General features: G+C 33.8%; 1 protein-coding gene across 1 annotated transcript in view; it reads left to right on the top strand.

The window, feature by feature from the left end:
• LOC111048691 overlaps window positions 1-23,750 on the top strand; it is a 43,011-nt gene extending 19,261 nt beyond the window's left edge. Inside the window, exons 5-9 of the mRNA XM_039434998.1 lie at window positions 15,619-15,780; window positions 18,024-18,263; window positions 18,772-18,909; window positions 20,896-21,097; window positions 23,480-23,750. Coding sequence (XP_039290932.1) covers window positions 15,619-15,780; window positions 18,024-18,263; window positions 18,772-18,909; window positions 20,896-21,097; window positions 23,480-23,629 — 892 coding nt within the window. The 3' untranslated portion in view covers window positions 23,630-23,750. The remainder of the gene's footprint in view (window positions 1-15,618; window positions 15,781-18,023; window positions 18,264-18,771; window positions 18,910-20,895; window positions 21,098-23,479) is intronic.
• The last annotated feature ends 427 nt before the right edge of the window (window positions 23,751-24,177 follow it).

Genomic DNA, 24,177 nt, shown 5'->3' with positions numbered 1-24,177 from the left:
TTTATGTGTCTGTGTGAAGTATTTAATATCTTTTATAGATTCATGAATAAAGTGATATTGAATATTTTCATATTGGTCTCATTCGATGGAGCCCATTCCTATACTATTCTCATAATTTGTCTCAAAAAATTCAACCGTGAGAGACTTTAAAAGTTTTCAAATTTGGCAGGCCAGCTCCACTACGTCCAGATTGGAAAAAAGTGTGAATCAATGAAAACAATTCTGGCTTCAGTTCTAGTTGAAAATAGTCTAGATCGTTAGTTTAGCGTTAGTTTAGGTTTGTTTTGACAAATTTGACATTTATTTAGGTTTCTAAATATCAAATTTGGAAGTTTAAATTTTCGTCCGGGCCAACTTCACACCCCAGCCACAGACCATATTAATCAATGGAATTGGTTGAAAACTGTATAGATCGTTAGTTTAGCTTATAATAGATAAGATTTTAGCTTATAATAGGGTATAGACTAATAGATTGGAACCCACCAGTCATGTAAGTGGCTTCTTATACATTCATATCTCCTATTGTAACAGTCATGAAAGCGTTTCTACGTGTACTGCTGAGGTGAATAGGTTTTATTAGAAGTTGGCAGTGCATTCTTTCAAAAAAATTTTTTCCATATATCAATGGAACTATTGCTCATATCTCAGGAACTATAGAACTATTGTGTCTGCATCCAGAACTATCGTTTTCTAATGTAGGCTACTTCTGACAAATGTTCTGCTAACTTCACACTGACCAATAGTGTCTGTAATCTTGTATTCTTCAATAGGCTTAATTACAGCATTATAATATAGCATTATGACTATTCAACATTGAAGAATATCATCTACCTCTAAACAGAGTATTAAAATATGCTTATTATTACAATTATCTGTACTTCTATAAATGAGTGTGAGTGAAATATAATATTGACTGCAGAAAATTTTCTTCATAATAATATCGATTGAGAAATTCACCAGGAATGAGTTTTTTCACGTGGTTTAATAACTGAATAGTTGAAACATAATATATACATCGAAAGTGGGCTATTATATATATATATATATATATATATATATATAGGCTGACGTGAGACGGCTAGTCGATGGGTGAAGATGTCAAAAACAAATGCCATAATGGAGATACAAGTCACATGTCATGGTCTCGAATAAAGAGAAGCAGACATAGAGCGAATGGCGCCGAAATGAATACCCTACTCTTCAAACAAAAAAGTAGAAAGGGCACTCCGTGCTACGAGCATGGTCATGCTAATCAGTGTTGTCTTGTGGACAGTGTTGGGGAAGGCCAAGCAGGTTAATAAATTCGTCAGTGTCCACAACGATAAAGATGACTTTTGGCGCACTAATGCAACAATATGAGCACAGACGCTAATAAGGGGCATACGTCTGAAAGAATTCTGTCTCTGAATCCAACCAACCATATACTAATGTACCATAGCTGATATTTTTCTATTTGAAACAGTCTACATTATTTCAATGATTTTCAATAGAAGGGTTCCCAAGAATTTTGTAGAAAGAAAGCCGACAGTTGGTGACAATGTTGAGGAATGGAGAAAGAAGAAGGATGCACTTGTAAAAATCTCTGTATGTCCGCCACCAGCAGTACCTGCATTCAGATGAATCAACATCAAAATATAGCATTTATTCAGCATTTATAATAGTTGCGATTCAAAGTTCTATCAAAATTATATAAAAAACCGCGGTTTTCTCAAAAACCACTCCAACAATTTTGATCAAGCTCATAATATAAATTGACATTGGTAAGATCATCACCTGCCACAAGTGCCATATCTGTGAAGGTGCGTACAGATATACGCGCCGCGAACATGAACAATTCACTTTTAATCAGCTGACTATATCTGTATTTTCACAGAAACAGAAAGATACAGATATAAAAAGCTTGGCATCAGCTGTTTCGGATGGACACGTTAAGTCATCGGTCCCGGCTGCCTAAAAAGCAGTCGTTAGGTCATGTCAGAGGCCCTGAAATTGATCAGTTGCGACCTGAAAACTCTGTCACCAGACCTGAGCCAGCCAGGTAACTCGACATTATTATTATTATTAGCTGATTAAAAGTGAATTGCTCATGTTCGCTGCGCGTATATCTGTACGCACCTTAAGAATTGCAGGTGCTCCGCCTTATCCATGTAAATTTTTATTTTCAATTTCTAATTTCTGAGCGAGCCGAAGGTGAGCAAAGCTCTTATACATGAAATTGTTATTATTTGTTGGGATACTCCTCCTAGACCGTTCGACCAATGGTCATGAAATTTTGCAGAGATATTAAGTTCGACACGGTGACTGCTACTAGCAAATAATATTCTTTATCCGACTTCAGGACTTCTTATTGATTTTAATAAATTCAGGAAGGTTATTGTGTTATCTTATTTGAAAAAGTATGAAACATTTTGTCCAATATCCTTTTCCACTGAAACTTCGAGGTCAACATTTGAAGTCCAAGACTTAAAAACCAGAAAATCCTTTAAGCCACGTTTATACCAAAGTTGTTACAAAATGCTAATAACTCAATCCTTATAGATTCTATTAGATTGAACGGAACTTGACAAACTCATATGATCATCATGTGTAACTATGATAAGTTATGTTCAATCTGATGAAATCTATAAGGATTAAGTTATCAAGATATTGTTAATAACTTTGGTGTAAACGCAGCTTAAGAGCATTTAATTTATTATATGGAATTCTAAATAATAATATTCATGCCAGATTTCAGCAATTTGAAAAATTGCCATGTTCCATGCAATAGAAAAAGACTTCTTGGTGAAAAAAATCTTGTGAAAAATTATGCTGCTCAATTGATGATTAAATTATTATTTTTGAGCTCTACCAACTCTTCTTCTTTCAACTGTTTCTTATTTCTTTGTATAAAACATATTTTCATACCCCTTCACTAACTTACCTGAATCTAACTAAAATACTGTTCTCTTCTAATCTTATTAGTTATACTGAATCGTTGAGAAATTTAATTAAGTTCGTATTATTTTCTTCTGTTTTCCTTTTTAATTGTAAAACTATAATTATTATATAACTACACGGACACGGACACGTAAGGACAGGACATAATTCACTCTGATGGACAGTATTACAAGAGTTTTGAACTGCACGAGGTCTACTGTTCATTGAACTACTAGTCAGCTGATCAATTTCAAAATAATAATACATCACAATGTGGTAGGTTAAATCCAAATTCATATCACATAGGATTTCAAATCATAGTCCTAAACCGAGGTTTATTGTGATAGTGGTTTATTACAATAAGGCTTTGAGCCAAGTTTGCTCAAACCTCTGTTCACACGACACCAACTTTAACAATTCCGATCGGGCAGTCGATGCAATCGGACGGCTTTCTTATCGTGCTCTGAGTAACGAGTTCGGGCCGGCCAGCCAGCTTACAGTTATATTGTTTTTCTAACCTCTCACGAGTTAATAGTTTTTCTGCTTAAACTGTATTTTTTGTGAATATCGGTAAAGTGATTATGGAGTGTGACTTGTGCAAGGCAGAAATCAATAGAGATTGTGTGAAGTGTCATGAGTGTCAAGCTGCTTTCCACCAGAACTGTGTCGGACATGGAGTTGGAAAACGAAATAAAATATGGAAGTGTGAAAAATGTTCTACATCATCTACGAGTTCCGGTAATAACAAAACGGAAGATCGTGAATTTCGAATGAAACATATTAGAAGCAATCACGGAGTTAGGAAAGAGACGAACAGTAAATGGGATAAAAACAACGAAATGTGGAACCAGATCAAGGAACAATTCAAAAACGTTGAAGAAAAATGCGATAAAACTTGTAAAACCGTCGAAGCTGTGAAAGAAGAAAACGCACGTCTCAAAGAAGAACTGAAAAACGTAACATTAAACGTGCAAGAACTTCAACAACAAACTCGAAAGAATAATATTTTAATTTCCGGCGTTCCAGTTACGCATAGAGAAAGTGTACTTGACATTTAGGAGACATAGCCATGGCTCTACAATTGCAATTTTATCCAGCAGATATTTCAGCGGCGCACAGGCTGCGGAGTCGCAAACAGACAATAAACCCCGGCCATAGTGGTCAACTTCATATCCGTCTAACACAAACCTTTATTATAACTAAACCATATATAAATATTCTATATGAAGTCTTTGAAGTGTTTATAACTTGAGATGAATAGTAACTCAAGCCTCCTCCTCCTCCTCCTCTCCTTCTCCTCCTTGACCTCCTCCATCACCTCCTCAACCCTCCACCTACTCCTCTCCTCCTCCTCCCCCAACTACTCCTCCTTCACCTCCTCATCAACCCCTCCTTCCCCCCACCCTCTCTTCCTCCTCCTCCTCACCCTACTCTTCCTCCTCCTCCAACTATTCCCCCTCCTCTCTACTCCTCCTCTCCCTCTTCTACCTTCTCCTTCGCCTCCTCCTCTCTTCCTCCTCCCCTCTCGCCCAACTATCCTGCATTACAGATCTGACTCGACTAAAGTTATAAAAATTATAATGTACAGCAGACAGCATTGGAATATTCAAGAAATAGATTGAGAGTCATAAGAAAATATGATTGGACTAATGTGAATAATAGTGCTTACTATTTAATTTATAAAATCTATCACTTTTTTTTAATCACACAATAATTATAATACACTTGGATAAAATATAAAAATGAAAAATATAAATGAATGTTTAAATATAGATTGAAATACAAACTCAGTACCCTTTTAAATTATTTTATCACAACATGATTCAGATATTAAATACCATTTTCAAGTTTGAAAATGAATCTGAATGTTTCAGACTTGAAAATGGCATTTAATGTACGAATCATGTTGTGATAAAATATTTAAAAGAGTACTGAGATTTGTATTTCTATTTATATTACAAAAAGCCCTAAAGAAAAAGACAAATGAATGTTTGTATGTGATTGAGAACTACTAGACCAATAAATTATTATGAAAGTTTGGGAATATGTTGTGTGAATAAGTCTTAAGTCTAGTAACACACCATCAATTTTTGAACTTTTTATGCCATCCTAATAAATTTGATTAAATTGAACAAAATTTGACAAACATATATATGATGTGATCATGAGTTTGTCAAGCTCCTGGTAGAGTTTATAAGGACGAAAAAAAATTGTTCATTCAAAAATTGATGTGTGTGTAGTTAGACTTTGGACGTTCGATAAAAACTTGTTAGAATTTTTATTGTACAACCAAAACTTGTAGCTTTTAGACACATTGATTCTATATCGTGGACGTGCATTTTCAATTATTTGCTCCAGCTGCTTGCCAGCAGTAACATATTGCCATTTAAAAGCCAAACATGAACTCCCACACATTTTCTTTTACTTTGAACCAAATAAAATACAATTTATTAGGTCATGTTTATTTATGACTCGACTGCCTGTGTATCAGCCTGCAATGTAAACGCAATGCTGTGACAACGTCCCATGTTCATGACCATCACAATGTCCTACTTTGTTTCTGTTTTCTCGAAGATGTGAGACACTCCCTAAAGTAGGAACTTTGAATATTTTACCCATTGAATAGTCATATTGTAAATAAGGATATTTATTTAAAAAAAACTCTTATTTTCTGAAATACAAAAGTTTTTCAAGTTGCCGATTTGAAAAAAATGTCATAATTAGTTTGTGGTTTATTTCTGGTTCAAAATTTTCTTAATAACTCAATATCTTCAAGTTTTGAGAGTTTATTGAATGTCATCATTCTATTATATTCGGATTTAATCAAATAAAAATTTTTAGTTTTATTTCTGGATTGAAAAAATAACTCAAATCAATTCAAGAGGATAGCATAACCTATCATTTTTATTCATTCATAACTCTACTTCATTGTATTATCATTCATCCCATCATCATCACCTAGGCTTACAATACTTCTACAAAGTCGCCTTTGTAAAATAATAAATAATCAATATTATTGATTGATAAATTAACAGGATTGGCTCGTCAAGTGCTTCAAAGGCCTAGAAATCTTTGTAGTTTGATCACCGTATGACTTGTTATCAATAATCACCTCGGTCGGTCTTCTAAAGCTGCGTTTATACCAAAGTTATTACAAAATGTTTATTTTTCCGTCCTTATAGATTCTATTAGATCTTGACAAACACATAGGCACATCATTGTATGATAAGCTACAGTATGTTCAATCTAATAGAATCTATGAGGAAGGAAAATAAACATTTTGTTAATAACTTTGGTGTAGACGCAGCTTTAGCTAGCCACTAAAAAGCCTTCCAACGGATACCACCAAATAGAAGCAAAACTGCCTTAAATATTACTAAGAATATTTCTGATATGAATTATGGAGTTGTCTGATACTTCATTAGGATGAAACTTTCATTACACATAGGATGTCTAATCTGGCAAGTCAAGCAGTTTATTCAGATCCAGTTATTGCAGATTCGGCTCATAGTTTCCAATACCGTACCTATGATTGACTCTTATTGGTAGAGATACGGTATATTTAACTTTGAATATCATATTTTTACCCTTTTGAAAATGAATATTTTTACAAATTTTGAATTTTATTTGGAAGCTGTCAATTGTAATTAGGAATTGTGAATTGTTATTGAGAATAGTAAGATGTAAGTTACTTGGGAAGTTGTTAATTGAAGATTAGAAAATAATCCACTTGTCCAACGTCATATTCCATACTTGCATTCTTCCATGAATTTTAATTCATGAACAAGATCAACTGGATTTTCAATCAGATTTCTTAATTAAAACAGAAACTTCTGACTAACAAATCTTATTACCGCATCTCAAATTGAATTCATACTTTCTCAAATACAATGTACTATTCTTAATATTACATGATGTGATAACTTCTAAAATACAAATGTCTATTCTCAAATTACAATTGATACTTCTTGAAATTTAAAAAGGTATAGGTTATTACAAGTCTGGTATAGGTAATACCTACACATTTATAATCATTCAACCAGATTTAGCTAATACTTAGCCGTGATAAAAAAAACCTTTAATAACAATAATAATGCTTTTATTAAATCAAGAGCAATGTTGAATTAATACAATATAAAATACCTTTAAATAATAACTTATCCACTGAGTAAACTGAATTCCATTCAATCACAACAATACATGAAAAAGGATTGTCTGTTTCATTGTTAAATCATGACTAAGTGCCAAAAGCCGGTTAAATTTTAATCGTGATTAATTCCAGGAGAGCCTATCAGACAAACCGTCTTATAAAAAATGCCTTTTTGATTGGTTCTCGTGAAATTAATCACGGTTAAAATTTAGCCGGCTTCTGTGACACACATTAATTAGAGATTATTAATATAAAATTTATCAAACAAATATGAGAAAAATAACATTGTAAGAAATCATCTGTCTGTAATAATCATTTTAGTAAAAATAGAATATGCTATTACCCGATTTCATTCTTTACCTATTCTTCCAGTTTTTTTTAATAATGCAATGTTTCCAAATACCGGTAACATTGCCTATTAAAATTACGCCAAAGATAAGGCTAAAAACAGCGTTTTGAAGTGCATTATTGCATTTCGAAATTACACAAAGTACATCTAATTGAAATTTTTGAAGTTTATAACAAGATAAGCAATGCAATTATTACTGATAAGAATGTACTAGAATAATAATGTTTTAACAAAGTGAAACCGGTGATTAGGTTAGTGATTAGTTTCCATAATGGCCTACATTTTTAATTCATAATAAATATTTAAGTTGCTGTACTACTACAAAGAATCTACTTTATTATTGTAGCTACAATACATACAGCCTATCTAAATAATCTTCTACATAATTTATTTTATACATTAATACAAATAAATGTGAAAATGATTCAAACAGTAACATAACCTTTAAACCGTGAAGTGTAAAGCCACTGTGGTGTGGTAAAGCTTTTACAGAGTGGAAACGTGGAACGATCCTATCGAGTTTATCTTTGTTTACATTTTTGACTGTCGACCAGCTCTCCAGTCGAACAGTTTATACCACCCATAGTATGATGGCAGGTCGGATCACTTTAATGATCCGGATCAATTGATCTCGTTCACTGCCACGAGCAATCAGAAGACCAGGATTGGAACTTCCCAAGGTCGTGACGTGTTTAGATTAGGGTCAGTAAAAAGCATTGTTAGATAGGCGTTTGATTACAGTTTCCATTCTGTATCTATTCTGTGGTACTTATCATGTGTTGTGATACTGTATCATTTTGTGGTGATACTGTATATAATCTGTGGTGATACTGTATCATGTTTGGTGATACTGTATATAATCTGTGGTGATACTGTATCATTTTGTGGTGATACTGTATATAATCTGCGGTGATACTGTGTGGTGATACTGTATCATTTATCATTATACAATATTATTTTATTTATTACACAATTTTCACATGAAATCTCTTGATAGAACAAAGCTCTAGTGAGGTATGGAACGTCAACTCAATATAAATGGAAACAATGAAGGATTTTAATGACTATAGTGAGGTCCACGTTATAATGGCAGTGAATAAAGATAGCAGAATAACGTTGCCGATTCTCTTTCAAATTTCCAACATTAGACTATTTGAGGAAAGAAACATCATTTTACTAATTAACATAATATTAGCTTATCTGATCCAGCGTTTAATATTCAGTTCATCTTTTCCATCTTTTGATATAATGCTTTGAACATTTTAACTTGCTTTAGGTCGTGATTATCTAATTTGATAGACATATTTTCTGGGAATTTTGAGCAGACCATTATTTCTGTCTTTACCTTATTCATCTCAATATCATATTTATTTCGTAGAATGTCGTGCAAAGTGGTTAGAGCTCTTTCTCAGTTTCTTTTTTCTCTGCTATTGTTGCTATATCATCTGCAAAACGAAACATCTAAACAAATTCTGACAGTTGAAGTATGGTATAAAGTCTCTATAAATTTGGTAAAAATTATTGTAAATTCTATTATTGTCTGTGAACGATAATTGTGGAGTTAATTCATAATCTATGATTTGTTCGTTAAATCTGTAATTTGGGGCACCGAGCTTCGCTCGTTATTTATTCATTGATAAACAGAACTTAATTCTTTAAAATGATTGGGGAGGACTAAACAGCCACAGCTCAAACGTTTCTTCCCCGAATTTTGATTTATACATTATAATATTCCCAAAAGAGGTTATGTTTCACACTTGAATTCAGGTCAAATTTTCAGTCCAAATATGAAAACATAAAAGTTTAATTTAGATTGTTCACAAACCAATTGAATAACAAAATAACACCACTAATCATTTAGAACTGGAAAATAACTATCAACTTTGAAAATTATGATCATAGGCGCCGACTCCATGGGGCCCAAGGGGCTCGAGCCCCCCCAAAAATTTAGTTGAGGGGGCGGAGCCCCCCCAATAATTTGTTGAGAAGGATAATTACATTTTGCTTGTAAGTTTAAAGCATCGCGTGATACGCTACTATAAACTCTTTAAACAGTACTAAACCAATTACTCTCAACACAATGTCATACTGTGTTGTGCTTTTACGAACTTAATACGATGTAAAACTGAGTAAGTTTAGCCAAAGAGATGAGTGTTGAAGCATGAGGGTAAGGGGAGTCATAGATAGTTATAAGAATTTGGAACTGTGCTGCGACGCGAACCACTGTTATTGTTATTGTCTACTTGTTATTGTTATTGTCTAGAAGGCGTAGAGGGCGACGACCCGGTAAGTCAAACAACCCACCCCTCCCCGCACACTCATGCCAAAAATGCGCCACTGCTCCTGCACTCACTCTAGCAGTGTGTCCAGCCGTAGTACATTTTGCGAGGGATATTTTGATAATTAGTACTTAATTTTTCCCGGGCTGGACACACTGCATTCTAGTCTGTCTTGTGTTGTGTAGTTGTGATAGTTGGCTAGTTGCTTCTTGCTTGTCAAGTGAGTTATGACACGGTCGCGTTCGCGTATAACCTAATTTCATGTGTTGACGTGTTGTTAGGGCTGCAATGTTAGAATTGTGCACAGTATGTAGTGTTTTTAGAGTAAGTGTTTATTTTGTCGGCTTCTGCATTAGTGATTTTTTTGTAGCCTATAATGGATAAATTCATCACTAAGAAGCCTCGCATTGACACTGCAACCCCGGCAAATGTCGAAACAACTGCTTCAACATCAGGCGTGAGCTTTTCACAGCAAAATAAAAACCTAATGACAAGCCTATTGGAGAAGATCGTTCCAGAAGTCTTGGGTGACTAAATATAAATGGTTACAATATGACGCAACAATGGATAAAGTTTTTTGTCAGACCTGCAAAGAGGCAGAGGCCAAGGGCCTTCTCCAATTGACTACCAAGAAAGAAGATGCGTTTACTACTGTTGGTTTTTCTAACTGGAAAAAGGGATTGGACAAATTTCGTACTCATGAAAATACGTCTGTGCATAAGGAAGAGTTTTAAAACTTTCATCTTTAGCAAAACCAAGTGTAGCCGCTCAAATAAATGATCAATTGAACAGTGACATGAAGAAAGCCCGTTTGGCTCTTGAAATTATTTTTACAACAGTTAAGTACCTTTGCCGGCAAGGTTTGGCATAAGAGGACATGAAGATATTAACTCAAATTTTTTGCAATTGCTAGAACTTAGGAAAAAAGACGTTCCTGAGTTAAAAGACTGGTTGGGGCGTTCTGGGTATAAATGGATCTCACATGACGTTCAAAATGAGATAATTGATATATTGGGCAAATCTGTTGTGCGCTCAGTGCTAGATAAAATCAAGAATAGTGAACACTTTTCAATTATTGTGGACGAAAAAGTGATATCGATTCATGAGCAAGTGTCATTTGTGTTCGAACTGTAAGTGACGATTAATAATCAATGAAGACTTTATTGGTTATATGAGACTCCTAATACCGAAGCACAAACTCTTTTCAAAATTGTTAAGGACATTTTTGCGCGGCTTAATTTACCTATTGAAAAATGAGAGGACAGTGCTATGATGGAGCGGCAAACATGAGAGGAAGATTTAAAGGCCTGCAAAAGTTACTTTTGGATATTCAGCCCCAGGCACACTACGTGCACTGTACAGCCCATAGTTTGAACTTAGCAGTGCAGGACAAGCCTTTCTTGCCTCCCATGCATGAGGGATGTTATGGCCTTAGCCAAAGATCTAATAAATACAGTTAAGGAATCTAACAAAAGAATCAATTTATTTAGAAACATACGCCTCGAAAGTGAAAATGATCAAGCCAATCTTCGACCACTTTGCCCGACCGATGGACAATGCGAGCTTCAAGTATACAGAGGATTTTGAAAAACTATGAAGATCTCCTACAGTTTTTTGAGATATTTCCTCAACAGACAAAACTGAAGCAGGTTATAATGTGGGTTTTCTTGAATCTATGATACTGTTCAGGACTTATTTATTTTTGAATTTATATTGCCATGTAATGAACGTAGTAGAAGAAGTTAACGAAAACATTCAGAGCCCTCATCTAAGTGTAACTGAAGTGGAAGGCATGTTTAAAGGATTGATTAGCATTTTAGATGATAAGCGAGATGGCTTTGAGGAGTTTTGGAAGTCGTGCTTAAAAAACAAATTTCACAAGTAGAAGAGCCTGTGATTCCAAGGAAACGGCGCGTTCCAAATAGATATGAAAACGACGGAGCCAGCTCACCACATAACTTCAACACCCCAAAGGACTACTTCAAAGCTCTCTACATCGAGGTGTGTGAAACGGTGCGATCTTGCATCAAAGAACGCTTTGAGTCCACGGGCTTGTCGCGGCTCGTTGCGGTCGAAAAAGAGTGTTTGAGTGTGTAGTGGCGAACGAAGAAGGTTCAAGTTTCGAACAGTCGAAAGATTTTTTTAAAATGACCTGGATGTTGAAAGGTTGCAAATACATCTAAACATGTTAGCCGATATTAATAGGCAAAATAATTAAAAATGAAATCAATGCGTGATGTAAGGAAATATTTTCACAAGAGCCAGCCATTAAAAAAATGCTGTCAGAAGTGGTTAAAGTGATCAAGCTTCTTCAAGTAGTGCCAATTTCGTCGGCAACGGCAGAACGCTCTTTTAGTGCACTCCGTCGACTGAGACGTATCTGAGATCAACAATGGGACAGAAACGGCTGAACAATTTAGCAGTCCTTCACGCACCGTGATGTCCTGGACGAAGTTCACTTGAGCACGGTGATGAACGAGTTTATAAGCAGCAATGAACTCAGAAGGCATACTTTTTCAATGGTATAAGGAGAAGGACATGGCCAATCAATGGATATGTATGTAAGTTAAACTGAATTAAATACAGTAATTATTTATTCTTCATACTCTCTGTATTTTAAGTAAGTAGACCTAGGCTTTTTATCTTCTGAAAATTTGGCTTTTCGAGTAATATTAGATATTCTTTATGCTATTTTTAGTTCATTAATTTTGCTCATTTTTATTTATTTTAGTGTGAAAGAGTAAAATGTGATTTGTTTCTGCCTATATTCTTTATACTGCATAATTAAATACAGCGTTTTAGGTCTTATAAATTCAAAATTGGTCCATGATTTAGGGACATTGGCCAACCAATCAATATGTATATATACATATTGGGTTAAATACAGTAATTTATCTTCATACTCTCTGTATTTTAATAAATAGAAAGAAGTAAGCTTTTTTTCTTCCATAAATTTGACTTTTTGAAAAATATTTTATACCAGTAGTTAAATAAAGCATTTCTAGGCCTTATAAATTTAAAAAAAATTTGTTGGGGGGGGGGGTGGCGGACCACCCGGTTAGGGCCCCCCAATAATTTTGACAAGTCGGCGCCTATGATTATGATATACTCTAGTCTAGGAGGTTTATCATGTCATGTCAGCAAATCAGATTATGTTGATCAAATCAATTAAATTGGTTGAGTTCAAAGCCACTGATCAATTCAATCAGAAATAGTGATCACAGATGAACCACAGAATGGAAAGTCGGCTAGTATCTTGACGCCATAATCCGCCATCTTGAAAGAAAGTGTAGCATTGTAATACAGCAGTAGTTTTAATTCTAACAAGATGATGCAGTCATATGTCGTGGTCTTGGTGCACTCAAATCTTGGTTAGATTGATACCTTCCATTTTGTGTGTATTCTGTGGCTGAACGGTTGCTCATGAGTCATGACTGACAGATGTTTCCCCTGTTGATCATATTTTGTAAGCAAAACTAGAACTTGACCTATTTCATTGTAATCAATTAAAATGGAAAACCATCAGGTGATTGGAGTAGTTTCAAATGCTTTGTAAAATATTTTAAATGTTATTGAATTTATGATTTGTAATCATGCATTTCTCTGCTCCCAAATACATTATAATGGAGTCCATTATTTGTAAACAACCTCGTATTCAGCCATGTCGGTTTACGTTCAGTTACTCTATTTACGTTCTTTCCATTGGTGGAAAGTACGATTAACTGATCAGTGAACGAACCGATAGGACGTATTTTTTTCTTATCTGATAGACCTAAGACCTGAAGAGGTATAAACGCACAATGCATATGCCTTCCCAATGCTAGCTCTCACTTGAAATTGAAGGTTCCATTGAGGTATTTTAGCGCGAGATATTATATATATATATTTTTTGTAATATAGATCACAAAAATCTTCAAGATCTTTAGTATGTAATAATTCTTCAGGCTGTCCCCTTAATGGCCGATTTCAATTCAAATAATCTAGCTCTGCATGTGAGTCTATGCATCGTTCAACGACAAAACCAAAGACCTTGAAGATGCATAGACTCACATGCAGCGCTAGTGTCGTACTTGGAATTGAAATCCGCCATTGAGGGGGCAACCCATAAGATTATTACATACCAATGCCACCAATGCCTTTGTGATCTATTGTATTACAAATATATATCGATATAATATCTCGTGCTAAAATACCCCAATGGCGGCCTTCAATTTCAAGTAAGAGCTATCATTGGGAAGGCATAGGCATTGTGGGTCTATATCTCTTTAAGGTCTTTGGACAAAACAGTACTTCCTTCAGAGCCACGTTCACTCACCGATCAGTGGCTTTGAACTCAACCATTGCTAGCTAGATAAAATTTCTTGCTGATTGATTATTATTACACAGCTGGAAATAATTCTGTCTCTCTCCCACACAGGCACACGCATCTTCTTTTATCGAGAGACGACGAAATTATCATCTGTTTCCAAGGATGAATGTCGTTCAGCGAGTTTTCTCAGGGATCTAGTGCAATCGAATTTTTTTATCATAAACCTACTATATTCCAAATTTCGTGAAAATCGTTAGAGCCGTTTTCGAGATCCATTGAACATAAATAACCAGATAACAAAATATAAACAGATATACAGAAATTGCTCGCTTGATATAATAGGATTTGTTTATAAATATCGGGGGCCGAGCTTCGCTCTGGAGTACAAACGCATAGAAAATTATTACAAAGAAGAAATTATAATAACATTCATACAGAAATGTTCTATCTAATCACAGTAAATTGAGATTAATTCCCAATGTAAACATTGTGAATGCAAACATTTCCCTCACAAAGACCCAGTTGCACAAAAGCCGGTTAAATTTTAATCCTGATCAACTTCACGTGAAACAAATCAGAGAAGAAGACCATTTCAAAAAGATGGATCCACTGGAATTAATCAGGATTGAAAATAACCCGGATTTTTTGCAACCGGCACCAAGTACCTGATTGAATGATTACAAAAGTTCAACAGCTGAGTCATAATTTTGACACTGTCCCACACACATTAACTCGCTCACTCACTTCCATCACCAACAGACGACGAAATAAATTATTATCAGCTGTTTTCCAAGGATGAATAATATATCCTTCCAATGTCCTTCAGCGAGTTTCCAGGGATGAGACCTAGTGCAATGGAATCTTATATTATAAACCACTATGTTCTGAATTTCGTGAGATTCGTTAGAGCCGTTTTCGAAATCCGATGAAATACAAACATATAAACTTTTTGTGTAGTTGAGAAGTTATATGTGTAATTATTCATATGAATGAAAAGGCTAAGAAATTGTCAAAAAACACAGATTTATGATAATTAGAAAGACCGGTTCGGTTATTACACCATTGTCAATCTCTGATAAACTAAAACTAAACAAGAGCAGCAGAATTCATACTAGTAGGCGAGTACTGCTATTGGTCAAGGCATGAACGCCTGCCATTGGCCCAGCTAGACAGTCTCCTCCCACTCAACGGTGTGACAAAATGGCGGCTTAAGCAACAGAATCGCCGTGATAAAAAAATTACTTTCAGTACAAAATAAGAACCAGAAAAAAAGTGTGAAAGATAATAAAACAAATATGTAAATGGAAAAACCATTGACTAATGTATGCTTACAATTTTATGATGAAACTAAATTCGTAGTGTTGTATTGGTTGAAATGAATCTGGTTATTTGAACTATACTGGAAATTTTCCTTAATTACTCTTGTTAGTCTTTTTATTAATAAACATATAAACATCTCAACATTTAAACATCTAAACATATAAACATATGTTGCTCGTTTAATAGTATAGGATAAACAGATATACAGAAATTGCTCGTTCAATAGTATAGGATTACAGATTATAATTCATAATTTGTTGGTAATTGTTAGTTAATTCCTAATCTATGTTTCCAGAGTGATATACGATGCAAGGGTACCATGGTGTAAACGATATCATTTCATTGCTGACCGCTTGAGGGCGGTAAAACAGGATTTGATTATTCAACAACCGTCAGTCTTTGAAAGCATTTCGATACTTGAACCAATGGTACGCTTCTATTTTCTTGCTGAGTATTGGTGAGTAGTTTAATGAAAGAAATATTTTTCATCCATCTGCTGTCTAAAGTACTTACCTCCTCACTCCCTCGAACATAATACCATAGAGCAATGGTCGCCAAACTGATGAGCCTGTGAGCTAGAATAGCATTTATAAATCTTCTAGTGAGCTACCAAGCAATATTAGAATAAAGAAGTTATTGTACGCAAAATTTTCACACTTTTATTGCCCATAAAGATACATTTCTAGTGTTGAAATCTACTTAGCTCATAGCAAAAAGTATAACAAAAGTTGAAATGTACATTTCAATGAGAGCAGTGGAACTCTTTTTGGTCATCAAGTATTCTCTTGATGTTTGGAGTGTACGTTGTAGCCGCCATTCTGATGCAGTTGTCCAATTGTTCATCAGTCTGTTCCTATATCGAGCTGAACATAGCTTTCAATCTCAATGCAACTTAAATAATATTTGGATATTTTCCTTTTGGGACTTGAGGCCAAAAATATTTCCAGTTGTAGAAAGTGATCTGAGAGACAGATTATTTTGAAAATCCACAAATTCCATTTCAACTGAAGCCTGATCTCCACCAAAATGTTTTACAACACAAGCTGCAAAATTTCTGCATAGATCTCTACAAAAGAGAGTTGATGAATTGTACCATATTTGATATGCTTTTAACATCTTGAAATCGTTTATCAAACTGTTGTTTCAAGTCTGAAAGAATTGTAACGTATTCTTGGTTATTGCTGCGGTGCTGTGGAGGATTTTTCTCCTCATTGATTTTCTTCAGACTGGGGAAGTGTATTATTCAAACTGGATTAAATTATTTTGCACAAGCGTTTCTGTGAGCTACCAAAAACTACCCCACGAGCTACCGGTAGCTCGCGATCGAATGTTTGGCGACCACTGCCATAGAGAAACAATAGCGTAAGTAGATATCCCATGGTATAGGGCGTTTATGTCGCAACTTTTACTGTTATCTCAAGCCGATTACTGTCGATTATTGTCGATTTTACTGTTTTGACCGGGTAAGAGTGTAAGAACGGCACAATATGAGAGACTACCAGCGTCATAAAGCTTCACGGGAAAGAACTACATGGACTATCGGCTTGAGATAACAGTAAAAGTTGCGATATAAACGCCCTATACCATGGGATATCTACTTACGCTATTGTTTCTCTATGATAATACTAAAGTGTTATTACTGTACTGATAAGTAAAAAGGAGTTGAGTCACAAAATGTCTATTTTGACTTTTCTACATGTTCTTATTCGAAAAATTTTGTATAAAGGATTTAAGTCAATGTGGTATTGTTTTAGAGTTTTTCTCATGGTAAATGGATACATCTCAGAAAAATCATTCATGTTTGATGTAAATTATTACAAGTCAACAAATAACCTTTTAAAGGTGGAATTTAATCTAATAGGTATTGGCATAGAGAAATAATAGCATAAGTAGATATCCCATGGTATAGGGCGTTTATGTCGCAACATTTACTGTTATCCCAAGCCGATAGTTCACGTAGTTCTTTCCCATGCAGCTGTGTGACGCTGGTAGTCTCTCAAATTGTGCCGTTCTTACACTCTCACCTCAACAAAACAGTAAAAATCTACAATAATCGACAGTAATCGGCTTGAGATAACAGTAAAAGTTGCGGCATAAATTCCCTATACCATGGGATATCTACTTACGCTATTGTTTCTCTATGGTATTGGTAAAAATGATACAAGTTAACTTATAACTTTCTAGAAATGAAATAGGTATTGATATAAATTATACAAGTCAACTTATAACTTTCTAGAAAATAAATAGGTATTCAAAATCAAATCAAATTTATTTTCATTTAAAATACAGTTTACAAACATAAATATAAATTACATTTTATGGAAAGATTAGCATCCGCAAAGAAAGTATTGATATAAATGATTCAAGTCAACTTATCCCCTTCAAGACGTGGCAATAGGGTATTGATATAAATTATACAAGTGAACTCAAATCAAGATCAAAAAGGGTTAAGTCATGAAATACTTTGATACAAAGGGTTCAAGTCACGTAGTAGTACACGTAGGAAATTCACGAATTACGTCTGAACTACTGGACTGATTAACTTGAAATTTCGCATATGCATTCTTGATCAACCGAGTATGGTTATAGGCCTATCTTCAAGATCTCATTACGTCAAGTTTTCAGTTTGTCAAGTTTTAAAATAGACCCTTGCGGGGTAACTGCTAGTTATATTATAAATTCTCGACTTATTTTTTCTAGGGGAAAGAGAGAAGATGACCCGACCGGTCTAAAGCAAGAGATTCAGCAGAGATCAGAGTTTGTCCCAGTTCTAAACCAGCAACAATTGGAAGAGTGTTTGAAATATTTGCTCTCCTTGTATGATGAGGTTGGGGATTTCTTCGCATTTCCGGCTAGACCCCAGATGGAAGCTCTCTACCAGCTGCAGTATCTTGGAGAGACTGAAGCCTTGCGCAGAGGAGTCGCTTTGCCCCAGAACCCGTAAGCCGGGCCATGTTGATTTAATAAAATGAAATTTTCATTTATGGTAAATTCAGTAACTTTCTCAAAAAGTGATATTTTCAGAATTTTGATGTTTTATTCAATCAACAATACCATGAAGAATTCATCTTCTAAATCTCATGGATTTATCTCTTACCAAATTTGAAATGTTCTGTCCCAAAAATTTAAACTTTAGGCGCACATATCTCAAAAAGTAATGATCGGAAAAAATGTTTTCCTGAGAAAACTTTTCAATTTTGATAGCTTGATGTACAAATCGAAAAACTTTGAATAATATCACCAGTAAAAAGTTTATTTTTAGTTTTTGCACAGCCTTAATGATATTGGGATGTATAACAACCTATATCTATATCTATTTTATTTATCTATATTTTTACAAAGTAGCACTGATTGGGAGAAAAAACCTAAGGATACTCCTTTTACTATTTCTGCTCCTGTATTTTCTCAAGATTAGTTTCTAAAAGTAATGATTTTTCATTTCTTACAGGTCTCAAGATTTGCGATTCGCTCTAAAGATGTCTCTTGAATGGTACAATAAGAAATATTCTAGCGTTATAAGATACAGCAAACATCTTACTGCGTTTCTACGTATGGCATTTTCGTTCAATTTGCCCAAGATTCGAAGGTATCCATATACAATAGATAAAATTAATATATAAGTAATGTTTTTCATGAAAAATTATACAATTCAAAAGAAAACAATGGTTCTAAACAATTCAAAATAAACAAATCACTAATACTGATTACTCATAAGATTTGTGTGTTTGTAAGTGATCTGATAACAATGTTTTTGTGTGGATGATAGTTTATCATTTATATTAAAGTTTTTTGTATATTATATTGTTTATTGAAGTTCTAAAATATAATATTATTACTGGAATTCTTTATTAAAATAATTCATGAATCATTCAGTAGTACACTTTACAGGGTGTTTACAACTCCCTACCAATACTCTAGCTCTAGGGCATTATTCCTGGGTAAAAAACATATCTAAATATCATATTTAAATTGTCCGGAAGTCTTCAGTTACTCACACAGCGGCCATTTTGCTTTTTCCACTTTTTAATTTTTTACTGAATAATGGTTAAACATATGAAATTAAAACTTTGCATGATCATTTATAGCAACAAGACAAAGCTAGAAAAAAATTATGATAATTTTTGTAATTCATAGAACAAAATGGCGGCCATTTAAAATTTTGTTTCTTGAATAACTCGGAAACCGTTGGTTTTACAAAAACTTTACAAGAATAACTTTTTTTAGTAAATTAAATCGCCTATCGATTGGTACCAGATTTTTAAAAATTGGACCAATATTAATGAGATATGGCAGCTTTAGTGGTTGGTGACCACTGAAAGTTTGATGCAGTACAAACCAAGGCATGTTGATAGAGTTGCCTCAATGATGCAATAATCTCTATTTGCATTGAATGTTAATAGTAAGCGATTTTAGGTCATTTCAAACAAAAGAATAACGTTACATAACCCTCTAAAGGTGGGTCACAAACTTAGACCAGTTATAGAATAGACACGGCTCATTGTATATTCATACTGAAAGTCGATGAAGCCAACTTCTACTGCCAAATCCACCCATCTTGACGTCACGTATCGTATAGAAATTATAGAAAACTTTTTTGAGTTTGTTGTGTGAGTGTTTGTGGTGTTCAACTTACATTGTTGTTAAACAATGCATTGTTGTTAAACATAGCTTGTTTTCCATAGCAGATTGTGATTTATTTATGTAATTATTATTTATGAAAATGGTAATCCCCTGCGCAGTATATAATTGCACTGAAATTTTTAGGAAAAAAGTGGAATATCTTTTCATGCGTAAGTTGAAATTTATACACATAAATATTGTAAGTTTTAACTGTAATATTATCCTTGGTTATGATGTAAGTGAACTCATTGTAGCATGACTATAAATTAGTTTTGTAGGCTACCGTACCTTATTATTTTCAAAACACATTATAACTTTGAAGCCGATATCGTTTTGCCCGTAGCTAGAAATAACCTAAAAACACCATGAATCTGAAAAAGACACAATCTGAAAGTTTTCCATACGATGCGTGACGTCACTGTTGTGACGTCAAGATGGGTGGATTTGGCAGTAGATGTTGGCTTCAGAGGCTAGACTTCCCAGCGTGTCTTTTCTATAACTGGTCTAAGGTCACAAACCACTAAAGCTACCATATCTCAGTTAATATTGGTCCAATTTTCAAAAATCTGGTACCAATCGATAGGCGATTTAATTTACTAAAAAAAGTTATTCTTGTAAAGTTTTTGTAAAACCAACGGTTTCTGAGTTATTTAAGAAACAACATTTTAAATGGCCGCCATTTTGTTTTATGAATTTGAAAAATTATCATAATTTTTTTCTAGCTTTGTCCAGTTGTTATAAATGATCATGCAAAGTTTCAATTTCGTATGTTTAACCATTATTTAGAAAAAAATTAAAAAGTGGAAAAAGCAAAATGGCCGCTGTGTGAGTAACTGAAGACTAGCGGAAAATTCAAATATGATATTTAGATATGTTTTTTACCCAGGAACAATGCCCTCTGTATATAATAATGCCCTCTGATGGATAATAATCAAATTCTCTCAATTTTCAGATATGCCTTGGAAGTTATGAATACAGCGTACAGCAATAAAAATCCAAATTTAAATTCCCATTATCCATTAGATCATTTTACAAAACTTCTCAATTTCCGAAACCCATCAGAAGCCAGCCGGCTTTGTGAAATCTATGAAGTGATGGTTTGTAAAAACAAAGTGATGTTTTTGAAAAAAAAATTTATGGCTGTAGATTTTGATGTAAGTACTGTAATTGAATATTGTTTACTACTAATAATATTAACAATATATGACCTGACTATAGTGAGGTCCACGTTATAATGGCAGTGAAGAAAGATAGGAGAAAAACGTTGCCAAGTCTCTCCATTTTGCCACTGAGTGTACACAGCTGTTACTCAATTCATCCCATTAAATTTGATCTAATAATAAGAATTATCATTTCCTTGATAAAATAATCAATTTAATGTCAAATTAATCAAGAAAAAATATTTTTTTAATAATTTGATTCGAAAATTTGCTTTCATAACTGAGATCAGATTTTTATTTTTATACAAACCTGAAATGGCGGCTAATTTAAAAAGCTGTGATACACCGATCTGAATTTCAAAACAACAGAAATTAAGTTATTTTGTAGGTATTCTATTCCAATTTCTTTTAAAAATAATAGAAATCCTATTTAAAATAAGTAATTTCAATGGAAATAATTCTGAAATAAACTTTCAATATTATTTATACCGGTACGAGTAGGTCTAACCTATACGTGTAGGCTAACTGAAGCATGGATGAAATCTAGAATGATTAGTTATCAACTTTTAAAATGTCATTTCAGGTATTTTTATTTGTGTTTCTCATACGGTAATGTCTAGAAATTATTTCATTGTTTCAAAAATACATTTTAAATCAATTGTACGACTTGTGTACTCAAATATTTTGATAGTGTTTCTCATACGGTAATGTCTAGAAATCATTTCATTTTTTCAAAAATACATTTTAAATCAATTGTACGACTTGTTTACTCAAATATTTTGATAGAATAAAGGAAAAAAATGGCGGCTGAGAATTGTTTGTTTACTTTTGTACAGTCACTGTCAAAAGTAAAAATAAAATATTCTGGCAAACGGACAACATTGCAAAGCGAGAGAGAGATAGCGCAATCTGTTTTGTTGTATGATAGAAAAGGACAGCAACAGTATGTCAATCGTGCACTGCCATTATAACGTGGACCTCACTATAGCTCAGGTCTAGAATCAGAGCTCTCCAGGCTGTACCTGGTTAGTTCCAGGACCTCTTACCTTACTTTTGGGACTAGCAGCGACCACATAATACAAAGAGACGGAGCAAGCAGGCTGACTTTTGAAGCCAACTTTTGTGCGATGACACAACACATAGGGCGGCAAAATGTACTGGGACAAGAGCTGAGAGCGGCACACAGGTGTATGTGATATGCACCTTAATGACCTTAAATATCTCTTTAAGGTCTTTGGTGGCTCGGCAATCTCGGCATCAGTATGAGCGCTTCGCTTGGTCATATGTTCTTCCGATAATATCAGGGGAACGGCTGATCTTAGAGAAAAAGGTTCAAATCTTCTATATAAATAAAAAACGAGCCTCAAATTTTGACATTCAATAACTTTTTACTTTCCTTGCCCTATTACCATAGGTAAGGAAAGTATTGCTTTTCGAAAAAAATTAAGGTACCCCAATTTCTAAATTTCTATACGTTTCAAGGTCCCCCGAGTCCAAAAAAGTGGTTTTTGGGTATTGGTCTGTGTGTGTGTGTGTGTGTGTGTGTGTGTGTATATGAGTGTATGTGTGTCTGTGTACACGATATCTCACCTCCCAATTAACGGAATGACTTCAAATTTGGAACTTAAGGTCCTTACACTATAAGGATCCGACACGAACAATTTTGATCTAATGCAATTCAAGATGGTGGATAAAATGGCGAAAATGTTGTAAAAACAGGGTTTTTCGCGATTTACTCGAAAACGGCTTCAACGATTTTGATCAAATTCATACCTAGAAAAGTCATTAATAAGCTTTATCTACTGCCACAAGTCCCATATCTGTAAAAATTTCAGGAGCACTGCACCATCTATGCAAAGTTTGATTTTAGATTCCCAATTATCAGGCTTCAGATACAATTTAAACAAAAAAATCAAGTGAAAAGGATTGAGCTTAAAAATCTCTACAATTAATGTTTTGTGACATTTTCACCTAAAATTGAAAATAAGCTCGAAATTCGAGAAAATAAGATTATTAAATTGCAAGCTGTTGGCAACTGTTGATTCTATTAAATGATTCACTTTGAAGAGATAGCAGACTTTGTGTGTCTGCAGCGTTATTGTCCTGTCACCAGCTGACTCAGATCTTAGAAAAGTAGACTTGAGATGCGCGAGAACACTATCGTCAGTTGATCAATTTTCATAACGGCAAGGAAAGTTGTGTGAGTGCACCACACCAGATTTTTATTTTTATTTCTTGGTAAATTACTCTATTGTAATACTTTAATATAATTAAAACGGTATTATATGTTTAAAAACTTCAGTTACTCTTTTGGTATTAAATTGTCTTTTCAATTTTATTTGTATAGTTTTCTTTAATCAATTTTAACTTTTTCAGGTGGATTCCGTTCTTGGTGTTGATAATGGAGATGAGTATGTAGATGAATCTTTGAAAGATTACAAACTGTGCAATTTACTTATTAATTACTTGGATGATGCTTATACAACAGATCTCTGTCGTGATATTGATGCGTTATCGATATGTTGAATTAAATTTGGATGATTTTGATCTTCGCCTTTCTCAAAACTTAGGGAATATAGATGTATTTTATACTTTGTTCATCAATTCTAATAAAATATATATTTTTACCTTGAATTTTGTAAAAAAATGTTTATCCTTGTTTCCTTTTTATTTATAAATATTTCAAACTCCTAATGAGAATGATACACTTCAATTTTTATTGATAATGGTAATTTGAATTTGATAAGTGTTTAGGAATGATTGGTTTCTTTTTTCAACAGTATGACAAGTAAGTGATTACGGTAGAATTCATATTACTGATAAGCCCTTAAAATAGTCTTTATAAAATAATTGACTGTCCGTTTATGTTTTGTATATAGCCTACAGTAAGAGGAAGAATATGCCAAAATAATAATAGACAAAGTAATTAAAATAACAATTTATTATTAATTGAACCCAAATTCTCAATGAATAAAAATTCCATAATAAAATATTATCAAAATTCCAGTTACTAATTTCAAATGGATGTTGGTAAATAATCAATTATTATAATGAATCGATAATTTTTATTGTAA

This window comes from Nilaparvata lugens, chromosome 8, assembly GCF_014356525.2.
Source record: "Nilaparvata lugens isolate BPH chromosome 8, ASM1435652v1, whole genome shotgun sequence".
In the NCBI taxonomy this organism is placed as follows: domain Eukaryota; kingdom Metazoa; phylum Arthropoda; class Insecta; order Hemiptera; family Delphacidae; genus Nilaparvata; species Nilaparvata lugens.
This window is presented reverse-complemented; position numbering and strand designations above follow the sequence as displayed.